At 47.8% G+C, this 13,703-nt stretch overlaps 1 protein-coding gene and 1 long non-coding RNA gene across 6 annotated transcripts in view; one reads left to right on the plus strand and one right to left on the minus strand.

Annotated features, from left to right (window-relative positions):
* The window catches only part of LOC140064997 (polycystin-1-like), a 62,218-nt gene that overhangs the window by 23,189 nt on the left and 25,326 nt on the right, over positions 1-13,703 (plus strand). For all 5 annotated transcript variants that reach the window (XM_072112389.1, XM_072112390.1, XM_072112388.1 and 2 more), the window contains exons 16-22: positions 38-178; positions 260-397; positions 1,121-1,403; positions 1,933-2,140; positions 2,375-2,531; positions 2,611-2,745; positions 3,897-4,038. In XM_072112389.1, coding sequence (XP_071968490.1) covers positions 38-178; positions 260-397; positions 1,121-1,403; positions 1,933-2,140; positions 2,375-2,531; positions 2,611-2,745; positions 3,897-4,038 — 1,204 coding nt within the window. The remainder of the gene's footprint in view (positions 1-37; positions 179-259; positions 398-1,120; positions 1,404-1,932; positions 2,141-2,374; positions 2,532-2,610; positions 2,746-3,896; positions 4,039-13,703) is intronic.
* LOC140064999 (uncharacterized) overlaps positions 1-13,703 on the minus strand; it is a 31,264-nt gene that overhangs the window by 5,751 nt on the left and 11,810 nt on the right. The gene's annotated exons all lie outside the window — the stretch shown is intronic.

Raw genomic sequence — 13,703 nt, forward strand, 5'->3', positions numbered from 1 at the left:
GAATTAACTTTTGTAAATTTCTGATTTTACTCATCAGGACCCATCATGCTTTCTGAATTCTTTCCCAAATCTCCCAAAAATTACAATTCCTCGGTCTGAACTATGTGGCAATGTCTCATATAGTTTTACATTGACTGTTTGGAAACCTGGAAGATCCCAGGCAACAGCCAGACAGACGGTAAGTGGCCGGCATGGCGGTACCCTTTATTCCATGTACAGTATTACCCGGCTGTCATTAACCCTTTCTTTTCTCACACAGGTTTTGATCCATAAAGGTTCTGTTTTCCCTGTCTATATCCGGTGCATCTCCTGTGATCCAGCATCTCCTACTTCTATCAGTAATAGGATTCCTGTCATTCTGGATGAAGAATGTGGCCGTTGTCAGAAGGACACCCTGGTGAGATGTTCCTTATTTTATCTATCCAGTCACCAAATATGTATACATTTGATGGATTTTGGACACAACAGATGATTTCAGTGCAGAGCCTGGGCCCACCGGAGGATCCTCTGGTACCCTAGTGGGCCAGTCTGATACTGTTTATTGGTATACAGGAGGTCTTTTGATTCATATGAGACTCACAAGACGGACAACTCTTAGAGGGGCTTGTGTTATTACACTTTCAATGACTGGGGGATGGACATAGGTTTCCAGCAGTCGGACCCAATATAGGAGATACAAGTCTACATTGAGACAACCCCTTTAACGCTGGTTGAGTGTAGCAACTATTCCTTTAGATTGGTCAAACCTTCCAATTTTGATGGGACTGAAATGTAATGTGCATATGATGTTGTCTCAACTCTTCCCGACATCTGTTGTCTGGGTGTAGGAAGGTCCCTCATGTTGATGTTTGTCCGATGAAATTCCCTGCTCTGAAGTGTCATCTGTTCACACCATCTCCCTCATACTTATGAGAACACATGGACACGGACATGGACATGGACACACATGGACATGGTCAAATTGGAATGGTGGAGTCTAGATTCTGTAGGACAGCCTACAGTGTAGCAATTGCAGTCCTTTTTATTAGGACACATCTACTGTCAGTAAACTTTAAGATACCCAAGTATCCAGAATTTTCTAATTTTATTTCCTAATATTTTCTGCTAACTCATCGTACAGTTTAGGTGGAGCGCTGTGGATTCTCATGGGAATCCTCTGACCCTGGACAAGCGCACAACTACCACCGGCTACGCACAGCGCCAACTTATCATTCGGAAAGGAGTATTGCAGGATAATCTTGTCTATACATTCACCCTTCATGTAATGCAGAAGATGGGACCAGGATGGGGTGAAGGGAGCATCACCCTAAACCCAAATCAACCACCTACAGGGGGGCAATGCTCACTACATCCCCAAAACACTATAGTGTGGCAAGAGACCCCTCTGGAATATCACTGCACAGGTAAGTAGTCACTGCCACCAGGCTGGATTATTGTAAGTAAAGTAAAGTTGGGGGAGGGACTTGACCGATAAAGTAGGTTTTCTTAAAGGGGTTCTCCAGATGACTATAAATGTAACAAATATTGAGAAAGCTAGAAGGGAATAAAAGAAGTTATACTGAACTTATCAATCTGTTTAGACACTTCCCTATTTCTCAATGCTCTCTGAATCCCTGCCTTACCCTAATGATGTGCCCACACAGACATGTGACCTCTGCAGCCAATCACAGGCTGCTGAAGTGATCGCATAGTCTTATTGGCTACAGAAGTCACATGTCTAAGTCTCCATTGGAGAAGAAGATGCCGAAACGGTTGAGCTGTAAAAATTGGAATATTGTGGAATTGGTAAGATGAGTATTACATGTTTTAATTATTTTCTAGAATTCTGAAATTTTTTAAAAAATTTAGTCGTTTCGACAACCCCATACCAAATAAAGAGGAATTTTTGCACTAAATTTCTTTTTCCTGACTATGTATATTATTCTCTGCCAGGATGGAAGGATCCAGATATGGACACCCAGCTCTTCTACCTTGTGTCACTACACATCTGTTCATCCACCAGTTGTCAAAAACTTTACTTATATCGAGGACTGAAGAGCTCAAACAGTGTACGGGTTCCGGCAACTGTGGAGGCTGGACATATCCAGATATGGATAGAAGTGGAAGATATGCAGGGGGATAGGACGCTGGCTATAAACCGGTAAGAATGTATGAATAAATTGACAATAGGGCGTTACCATAAATATATATGGCAAAATGGCGTGTCTCTACAAAATCTGACAGCAGTAGATTGGACAGTGTCACAGTGTGTAAGGACACGCCCCCATAATTAGGAACGCCCTGTTGTCAATCTATAGCTTCCTAGCAGTAATAACAGGGGAATGTTTTAATGTAGCGCTATAAGAAAAGTACAATCTTATCTTTCTCTCTATAGATCTCTGTCCGTGGAACCTCTCTTCTTGTCCCGGGGAGTCTCCGTGGCTCAGTGGTTAAGGAATCACAGTGAGTCCATGTTAGAGCAGATGCAGGTGGTGGGTGACAGCGCACTACTGCTCCAGCTCGCCCTGGAAGTGGTTTCGGCTATGAAAATGGTTAGTTAAATGGACAGTTCATTATGGAAATTCTACACCAGGATGTTTTTCCTCTAAATTTCTTTGTATCTTTACATAGTGGGGTAACCAGTCAGGCGAGGAGCAGAAGTATCGTGGCTATGTACATAACAGGGTGACAGACGCCTTGTCCTCCTGTAATGTCTCCAGTGTTTGGGAGGTGGCAGCTTTCAGTGCGGCACTGGTACAATGTGTGGTATGTATACAGCTGGAGTATATAGGGTATGACTTATGTTCAAGTATTCAGTATTCAATATCAGATTGACTGATGATCTTGGGATTAAGGATACGACTACACAATGACTTTGACTACTACACATCCAAAAATTGCTATGTTACCCTACAACATGGCCACTTGGACAATCGCCCGTGCATTAGCCTAGAAGTCTTAATGTGACCCCATTCACTTGCAAAGTGTCTACTCTCAACTTTCACGTCACAGAGAGAGGGACAAGAAAGGACACATTTAACGTTGTAATCCAGGCCCCTTACCACTGCCCCTCACACTGCTCCATTGTGTGCTTGCCTGGCCCTCACACTGTATAATGTCTCCCTATGTAGCTTCAATATTCTATATTAGCTCCATCATTGCGGCCCCCACAATATAGAATGGCCCATTCCTTTGGCGCCCACCATATAATGTTCCCCTATTGTGGACACCACTTATAATTCTACTTAAAGGGGTCCTCCAGTAACAAGATCTTACCGATCAGCGGGGGTCTCAATGATGAGACCACCACGGATCACTAGAACGCGAGTCTGTTGACCCCTGGTGAACAGAGCTGGCAGCTCTGTTATTCTTTATGGAGGTAGTTGAACGCTGTGCTTGGCTATCTCCGTCAGCACCATTTATGGTGAATGGAGCAGCTGGATGTGCGTGACTGGCTGCTCTTTTCACTGGGGTTCCCATTCTCATGATCTGTAGGAATCCCATCACTCAGACCCCCACTGATCTACAAGCTAGCCCTTATCCTATGGATAGGAGCTAACTTGTCGTCACTGGAGAACCCTTTTAATGTGGTCCAACACCTACATACTTTGCCTAGTCAACTCCAACTCTACCCAAAAAAATAGAGTTGATCCTGGGACACTCATCTCCACACATGGCGATCTTTGGACACGTGATGGCACAGGTGTTGGGTAGCCTTGCCCTTGATTCAGAGATGGTGATGCCAAATGTACAAAACTTTTAGATTTTGCCATCATAGAACCTAATGCCGAGAGCAAAAATAGCCGTCTGCAGAAATTTCAGCCAAATATTCCACACTAATCCCGCCTTTTGTGTCTTTGGAGCAATGAAGATCTTTTAAACTTTACTAATTGTGTTAATATGAATATCCCCCAAAGGACCGCCCACCTGAGCTGGATCGGCAGGTGCTTCACAAGGTCTTCTACTTTACGGAGAAAATGATCGATATGCTAAAAATAAAAAGCAACAAGGGCCAAAGAGTTGAAAATGACATTCCAGAAAATCTTCTTACTGTGCTAGGTAAGAACTAATATAATATTTGGATTTTAGATATAACATTCTTTTGGGGGTATTAAGTTTATTACAAATATTAAAGGGGTTCTCTAGGCTTAGAAAAGCGAGGCTGCCTTATTCCAAGAGCTGCTCCACCTAAACTGTCCAGAGGTTGTGCCTGGTATTGCCGGTTTGTTCCATTAAGGTGATTGGAGTGAGCTGCAATACCAGACATAACCTGTGAACAGGCGTGGCGCTGCTTTTGGAAGAAAGTAGCCATGTTTTTCATATACTGGACAACCAATTAAAGTTTACATGATAGAATCCATGTAGTCGGCTCAGTGTATACAGGAAGGAGAGTTACAATTCATCTTTATCAGACCAACAACCTTGACGCACGTAAAGCTGGATTTACCAGCCCGATTCTGTATAAGATAAACTGTTAGGCCAAGCAGGTCCAGAACAGCAGGTCTGTCAGTGGCTTAGGAAGTCATATCAGAACTGGACCAGGGGTCTCTGTGTGGCTGTGATCTGTATTGTTTGTCAGAGGAGCTGGATGGGCTCTGCTGCTGGAATTGGTACAAGATGCTGAGTGCCAGGGATGATCCTCTGGATGCTAAGCATGACCTCCATGACCTGTCTCCTGATAGGTGGTGAGAGAGGTCCACTCTCTTGGAATAGCTGGAAGCTAAGACATATTGGGACACTGGGGCACATTTACTTACCCGGTCCAGTCACGATCCCGCGGCGCGTTGTCCGACGCTGATTCGGGTTCTTCCGGCATTCACTAAGATCGTGCGCCCGATATCCAGCAGGTGTCCATGCTGCGCCGAGGTCTGCCGGAGTTCACCTTCTTCTTCCCGGTGCATGTAAGTGCCCATTTTTGTCGCGTGAAAGCCGGCGCCAATGTGACACAATCCGATCGCGTGCGCCAAAATCCCGGGGCTATTTGGGATCAAATCGGAAATATTCGGGAAACCCGGTGAAAGTGCAGCGTTCTGACCCTTAGTAAATGAGCCCCACTAACTTGACACTGAGATCTGTTCCCTTACAGCAGTGATGGCTAACATATGGCACTGGTGCCGGAGGTGGCACTCAGAGCCCTTTCTGTGGGCACTCAGGCCATCACCAGAGAGGACTCCAGGTATCTTCCTACAGTCCCAGACAGACCAGGACTTGCTGTTCACAGAGCTATTTTAATGTATCAGCTGTACCTGGGACTATCTCCTGCTTTATTGGTGTCCTCAGGTGGCTGGTATCAATGAAAGCTGTGACAAAAAAGGGAGCATAAATCACAAATTAAATTTCTGTGTTGGCACTTTGCGATAAATAAGCGGGTCTTTGTTGTAGTTTGGGCACTCGGTCTCTAAAAGGTTTGCCATCACTGCCTTACAGGATAGCAGAGAAAGACTAACTAACCCCAAATCACAGTCTGGAGTAACCAGCCAATGACAACCGTGCATTTCTGCAAATGTAACATCTAGAGATGAGCGAACACTAAAATGCTCGGGTACTCGTTATTCGAGACGAACTTTTCCCGATGCTCGAGTGCTCGTCTCGAATAACGAGCCCCATTGAAGTCAATGGGAGACTCGAGCATTTTTCAAGGGGACCAAGGCTCTGCACAGGGAAGCTTGGCCAAACACCTGGGAACCTCAGAAAAGGATGGAAACACCACGGAAATGGACAGGAAACAGCAGGGGCAGCATGCATGGATGCCTCTGAGGCTGCCTAATCGCACCATTATGCCAAAATTATGGGCAACAGCATGGCTATGACAGAGTGACAGAATGAAGCTAGATAGCATCTAAAACATGCAATAATTGACCCTGACACTATAGGGGACGGCATGCAGAGGCAGCGGCAGCAGGCTAGAGAGTGTCATGGCGACATACCCTAAATGGACTCAGGCTTCAAACCAATGGGTGGCAGAGAGGAACCAAAGGAGGTGAGCAAGAAGTGCTCAAATAATATCGGTACATGATAAAAGTTTGCCAGTATATTTTGTGGATTACACAGCAGGGTGGCGACAAAGTTAACATGGAAGCCATGAAAACAACCCAAAATTCTGCCTGACACAGCTCGTTTGATAAGGGGACCATGTATGGAGGCAGTGAACTAGTAGTAGATTAAAGGTGCTGCAGTTAAAACTATGTTAGTTGGATCTTGGCATGGAGCTGGCGCTCCGCTGCCAGGCGAGCTTTCGCCAATCCAAGCCCCTGTCTCTAGGCTACTCCCCAAACAGCACTTTTGTATAAGATCAAGTGTAGTAGCGTTCTTATAAGTTTAGGATATGCCGGGTGAGGGGAATGTAAACAGATACGCAAGAAGCGCATGATGCGCATGGAGCTGGCGCTCCGCTGCCAGGCGAGCTTTCGCCAATCCAAGCCCCTGTCTCTAGGCTACTCCCCAAACAGCACTTTTGTATAAGATCAAGTGTAGTAGCGTTCTTATAAGTTTAGGATATGCCGGGTGAGGGGAATGTAAACAGATGCGCAAGAAGCGCATGATGCGCATGGAGCTGGCGCTCCGCTGCCAGGCGAGCTTTCGCAAATCCAAGCCCCTGTCTCTAGGCTACTCCCCAAACAGCACTTTTGTATAAGATCAAGTGTAGTAGCGTTCTTATAAGTTTAGGATATGCCGGGTGAGGGGAATGTAAACAGATGCGCAAGAAGCGCATGATGCGCATGGAGCTGGCGCTCCGCTGCCAGGCGAGCTTTCGCAAATCCAAGCCCCTGTCTCTAGGCTACTCCCCAAACAGCACTTTTGTATAAGATCAAGTGTAGTAGCGTTCTTATAAGTTTAGGATATGGCGGGTGAGGGGAATGTAAACAGATGCGCAAGAAGCGCTGAAATAATATCCCTAAATGGTAAAAGTTTGCAAGTATATTTTGTGGATTACACAGCAGGGTGGCGACAAAGTTAACAACTTTGATGTGGAATCCATGAAAACAACCCAAATTTCTGCCTGACACACCTCGTTTGATAAAGGGACGATGTATGGAGGCAGCTATATGGACGACTTTTGGAGGTAGCAATGGAGACAACGTGTGGAGGCTGCTATGGAGACAATTTAATTTGGATAGTGCCTGTATGTGGCAGTCCCAAACATTTTTCAAACCAGAGGAGCAGGTAGGTGGCCCTCCAGTAAAATGGGATAGATTGAGTGCCTGTATGTGGCAGTCCCAAAAATTGTTCAAACCAGAGGAGCAGGTAGGTGGCCCTCCAGTAAAATGGAATAGATTGAGTGCCTGTATGTGGCAGTCCCAAAAATTGTTCAAACCAGAGGAGCAGGTAGGTGGCCCTGCAGTAAAATGGAATAGATTGAGTGCCTGTATGTGGCAGTCCCAAAAATGTTTCAAACCAGAGGAGCAGGTAGGTGGCCCTCCAGTAAAATGGGATAGATTGAGTGCCTGTATGTGGCAGTCCCAAAAATGTTTCAAACCAGAGGAGCAGGTAGGTGGCCCTCCAGTAAAATGGAATAGATTGAGTGCCTGTATGTGGCAGTCCCAAAAATTGTTCAAACCAGAGGAGCAGGTAGGTGGCCCTGCAGTAAAATGGAATAGATTGAGTGCCTGTATGTGGCAGTCCCAAAAATTCTTCAAACCAGAGGAGCAGGTAGGTGGCCCTCCAGTAAAATGGAATAGATTGAGTGCCTGTATGTGGCAGTCCCAAAAATTCTTCAAACCAGAGGAGCAGGTAGGTGGCCCTGCAGTAAAATGGAATAGATTGAGTGCCTGTATGTGGCAGTCCCAAAAATTCTTCAAACCAGAGGAGCAGGTAGGTGGCCCTCCAGTAAAATGGAATAGATTGAGTGCCTGTATGTGGCAGTCCCAAAAATTCTTCAAACCAGAGGAGCAGGTAGGTGGCCCTGCAGTAAAATGGAATAGATTGAGTGCCTGTATGTGGCAGTCCCAAAAATGTTTCAAACCAGAGGAGCAGGTAGGTGGCCCTCCAGTAAAATGGAATAGATTGAGTGCCTGTATGTGGCAGTCCCAAAAATTCTTCAAACCAGAGGAGCAGGTAGGTGGCCCTCCAGTAAAATGGAATAGATTGAGTGCCTGTATGTGGCAGTCCCAAAAATTGTTCAAACCAGAGGACCGGGTAGGTGGCCCTCCAGAAAAATGGAATAGATTGAGTGCCTGTATGTGGCACTCACAAAAATTGTTTCAAACAGAGGACCGGGTAGGTGGCCCTCCAGAAAAATTAAATGCATGAAGTATAGCAAGAGCCAGTGGGCCCTGTCAAAAAATAGCCATTTTCCTCTGCTTTACTGTACAAAGAGGAGGAGAAGGAGGAAAATGAGGAGGAGGAGGAGGAGTGGATCAATTATTCAGGTTGAGCTTCCTTCACCTGGTGGAGATTGGAAATTCTGAGAAATCCAGCCTTTATTCATTTTAATAAGCGTCAGCCTGTCAGCGCTGTCAGTCGACAGGCGTGTACGCTTATCGGTGATGATGCCACCAGCTGCACTGAAAACCCGCTCGGACAAGACGCTAGCGGCAGGGCAGGCAAGAACCTCCAAGGCGTACAGCGCCAGTTCGTGCCACATGTCCAGCTTTGAAACCCAGTAGTTGTAGGGAGCTGTGTGATCATTTAGGACGATGGTATGGTCAGCTACGTACTCCCTCACCATCTTTCTGTAAAGATCAGCCCTACTCTGCCGAGACTGGGGACAGGTGACAGTGTCTTGCTGGGGTGACATAAAGCTGGCAAAAGCCTTGTAAAGCGTACCCTTGCCAGTGCTGGACAAGCTGCCTGCTCGCCTACTCTCCCTCGCTACTTGTCCCGCAGAACTACGCACTCTGCCGCTAGCGCTGTCAGAAGGGAAATACTGTTTCAGCTTGTGCACCAGGGCCTGCTGGTATTCATGCATTCTCACACTCCTTTCCTCTGCAGGGATGAGAGTGGCAAGATTTTGCTTGTACCGTGGGTCCAGGAGAGTGAACACCCAGTAATCGGTGCTGGAATAAATTCTTTGAACGCGAGGGTCACGGGATAGGCAGCCTAGCATGAAATCTGCCATATGCGCCAGAGTACCAACGCGTAAGAATTCACTCCCCTCACTGGCCTGACTGTCCATTTCCTCCTCCTCCAACTCCTCCAACTCCTCTTCTTCTGCCCATACACGCTGAACAGTGAAGGACTCAACAATGGTCCCCTCTTGTGTCTCGCCAACATTCTCCTCCTCTTCCTCCTCATCCTCCTCCACCTCCACCTCCTCCGATATGCGCTGAGAAACAGACCTCAGGGTGCTTTGGCTATCAACAAGGGAATATTCTTCCCCCGTCTCTTGTGACGAGCGCAAAGCTTCCGACTTCATGCTGACCAGAGAGTTTTTCAACAGGCCAAGCAGCGGGATGGTGAGGCTGATGATGGCGGCATCGCCACTGACCATCTGTGTTGACTCCTCAAAGTTACTCAGCACCTGACAGATATCAGACATCCACGTCCACTCCTCATTGTAGACTTGAGGAAGCTGACTGACCTGACTACCAGTTCTGGTGGAAGTTGACATCTGGCAGTCTACAATCGCTCTGCGCTGCTGGTAAACTCTGGATAACATGGTCAGTGTTGAATTCCACCTCGTGGGCACGTCGCACAACAGTCGGTGAGCGGGCAGTTGGAGGCGGCGCTGCGCTGCCCTGAGAGTGGCAGCATCTGGGCTGGACTTCCTGAAATGCGCACAGATGCGGCGCACCTTCGTGAGCAAATCAGACAGATTGGGGTATGTCTTGAGGAAACGCTGCACTATCAGATTTAACACATGGGCCAGGCATGGCACATGTGTCAGTCTGCCGAGTTGCAGAGCCGCCACCAGGTTACGGCCGTTGTCACACACAACCATTCCCGGCTTGAGGTTCAGCGGTGCCAGCCACAGATCAGTCTGCGCCGTGATGCCCTGTAATAGCTCTTGGGCGGTGTGCCTTTTGTCGCCTAGGCTCAGCAGTTTGAGCACCGCCTGCTGTCGCTTAGCGACGGCACTGCTGCTGTGCCTAGAGCTACCGACTGATGGCGCCGTGCCCACGGATGGTAGTTCGGAGGAGGAGGTGGAGGAGGGGTGGGAGGAGGAGGAGGCATAGTAGGCCTGAAACACCTGGACCGAGGTAGGCCCCGCAATCCTCGGCGTCGGCAGTATATGAGCAGCCCCAGGGTCAGTCTCGGTCCCAGCCTCCACCAAGTTAACCCAATGTGCCGTCAGCGATATATAGTGGCCCTGCCCGGCAGCACTCGTCCACGTGTCCGTGGTCAGGTGGACCTTGTCAGAAACGGCGTTGGTCAGGGCACGGATGATGTTGTCTGACACGTGCTGGTGCAGGGCTGGGACGGCACATCGGGAAAAGTAGTGGCGGCTGGGGACCGAATACCGAGGGGCGGCCGCCGCCATGAGGTTGCGAAAGGCCTCGGTCTCTACTAGCCTATAGGGCAGCATCTCCAGGCTAAGCAATCTGGAGATGTGCACATTAAGGGCTTGGGCGTGCGGGTGGGTTGCACTATATTTGCGTTTCCGCTCCAGCGTCTGGGGTATGGAGAGCTGAACGCTGGTGGATGCTGTGGAGGATCGTGGAGGCGACGATGGGGTTTTTGGGCCAGGGTCCTGGGCAGGGGGCTGACTAGCAGCTGACACAGGGGAAGGAGCAGTGGTGTGCACGGCCGGAGGTGAACGGGCTTGTTGCCACTGAGTGGGGTGCTTAGCATTCATATGCCTGCGCATACTGGTGGTAGTTAAGCTAGTAGTGGTGGAACCCCTGCTGAGCCTGGTTTGGCAAATGTTGCACACCACAGTCCGTCGGTCATCCGGTGTTTCCTTAAAGAACCTCCACACTTCTGAAGATCTAGCCCTCGCCGCAAGAGCCCTCACCACGGGAGCTTCACTAGTTGACAGTGGCGCTGATGCACCAGCTCTGGCCCTGCCTCTCCGTCTGGCCCCACCACTGCCTCTTCCAACCTGTTCAGGTCGAGGACTCTCCTCCGTCTCAGAAGCACTGTGTTCACCCGGCCTCTCAACCCAGCTTGGGTCTGTCACCTCATCATCCTCCGATCCCTCAGTCTGCTCCCCCCTCGGACTTCCTGCCCTGACAACAACTTCCCCACTGTCTGACAACCGTGTCTCCTCATCGTCGGACACCTCTTTACACACTTCCACTACGTCAAGAAGGTCATCATCACCCACAGACTGTGACTGGTGGAAAACCTGGGCATCGGAAAATTGCTCAGCAGCAACCGGACAAGTGGTTTGTGACTGTGGGAAGGGTCCAGAAAACAGTTCCTCAGAGTATGCCGGTTCAAATGGCAAATTTTCCTGGGAGGGGGCAGACTGGGGGGGAGGAGGCTGAGGTGCAGGAGCTGGAGGAGTGGGGATTTCGGTGACATGGGTGGACTGCGTGGAAGACTGACTGGTGGTGGACAAATTGCTCGAAGCATTGTCAGCAATCCACGACATCACCTGTTCGCACTGTTCTGGCCTCAACAGTGCTCTACCACGAGTCCCAGTAACTTCAGACATGAACCTAGGGAGTGTAGCTCTGCGGCGTTCCCCTGCTCCCTCATCAGCAGGTGGTGTCTCACCCCGCCCAGGACCACGGCCTCTGACCCCTGCAGTAGTTGGACGCCCACGTCCCCGCCCTCGTCCTCTACCCCTAGCCCTGGGGTTAAACATTTTTAAAATGAGAGTTATAACTTTTTTTTTTTTTTTACTTTTTTTTTTTTTTTTTGTGTGTTTTTTTGTGTTTTTTGTTTTTTTTTGTGTTATTTGTTTTTTTTTGAGTTTTTAGAACCAAACAATCCTATCCTATTGCTATGGCTATTTTCTAGCCAAGTATCAAAGGAAGCACACTACTATGCCAGATGAGATGACACTGAGTTATTGCCTAATAGAAATCCAACCCCTACTGAATTTTGCCACTTCAGCCTTTGCTATGGATATGTGCGCCACTAAGCGCAGAACACAGCGGTCGCAAGTCTCACTACAAATTGCTCAGAATTGGCAAGTACATGCACTGCAGAAACTACAGCCACCAGCAGATCAACCAGAAATCAAATATATAGAACGCTACTGTAGGCTTCAAGAAGCTATTTGTATTCTCCTATGGCTATTTTCTAGCCAAGTATCAAAGGAAGCACACTACTATGCCAGATGAGATGACACTGAGTTATTGCCTAATAGAAATCCAACCCCTACTGAATTTTCCCACTTCAGCCTTTGCTATGGATATGTGCGCCACTAAGCGCAGAACACAGCGGTCGCAAGTCTCACTACAAATTGCTCAGAATTGGCAAGTACATGCACTGCAGAAACTACAGCCACCAGCAGATCAACCAGAAATCAAATATATAGAACGCTACTGTAGGCTTCAAGAAGCTATTTGTATTCTCCTATGGCTATTTTCTAGCCAAGTATCAAAGGAAGCACACTACTATGCCAGATGAGATGACACTGAGTTATTGCCTAATAGAAATCCAACCCCTACTGAATTTTCCCACTTCAGCCTTTGCTATGGATATGTGCGCCACTAAGCGCAGAACACAGCGGTCGCAAGTCTCACTACAAATTGCTCAGAATTGGCAAGTACATGCACTGCAGAAACTAAAGCCACCAGCAGATCAACCAGAAATCAAATATATAGAACGCTACTGTAGGCTTCAAGAAGCTATTTGTATTCTCCTATGGCTATTTTCTAGCCAAGTATCAAAGGAAGCACACTACTATGCCAGATGAGATGACACTGAGTTATTGCCTAATAGAAATCCAACCCCTACTGAATTTTGCCACTTCAGCCTTTGCTATGGATATGTGTGCCACTAAGAGCTAAACACAACGGTAGCAAGTCCCCCTGCTAATTCCTCACAAAATGGTAAAAGATGCAAATTAAAATAAAAAAAGTAGAACGTTATTGTAGCCCTAAGAAGGGCTGTTGGGTTCTTTGAGAATCACTCCTGCCTAACAGTAAGCTAATAGAACACCCTAACGCTTTCCCTGACCAGCAGCAGCTCTCTCCCTAGCGGCATCCAGAGACAGAATGATCCGAGCAGCGCGGCCAGCGGCTAGTCTATCCCAGGGTCACCTGATCTGGCCAGCCAACCACTGCTATCGACGTGTAAGGGTACCACGTCATGCTGGGTGGAGTGCAGAGTCTCCTGGCTTGTGATTGGCTCTGTTTCTGGCCGCCAAAAAGCAAAACGGCGGGAGCTGCCATTTTCTCGAGCGGGCAAAGTATTCGTCCGAGCAACGAGCAGTTTCGAGTACCCTAATGCTCGACCGAGCATCAAGCTCGGACGAGCATGTTCGCTCATCTCTAGTAACATCTTCTGCAGACATATTGTCAATACAAAGTAATTTAACCCTTACAGAGCATAAGATAGCACACATGTATCTATAGAGATCAGTAATGAATTTGACCACTTGAAAGTGGGGAAACAGAAAAATGTCAATGCAATTTAACTAGAGAGATGAAGATATAGTTACATATCTGGTTGAGTATGGACCATTAGGAGACCGAGTTGCTGGGACCAGTGGGAAGGCCTGTCCCAACTGGGTCCACTTGCATGAACACCAGTTACTTAGTAATGGCACTCCAGGACATTACACTAGCCATCAGATAAAATAATTTTGTAGGCCCACCCTAGAAAATGTGTTTTCAAAGGCTGTTCCACTTTGGCATATTTATTTATTAGAGCCTAGGCCCATTAGA

The sequence above is a fragment of the Engystomops pustulosus genome, chromosome 6 (assembly GCF_040894005.1).
Source record: "Engystomops pustulosus chromosome 6, aEngPut4.maternal, whole genome shotgun sequence".
NCBI lineage: Eukaryota > Metazoa > Chordata > Amphibia > Anura > Leptodactylidae > Engystomops > Engystomops pustulosus.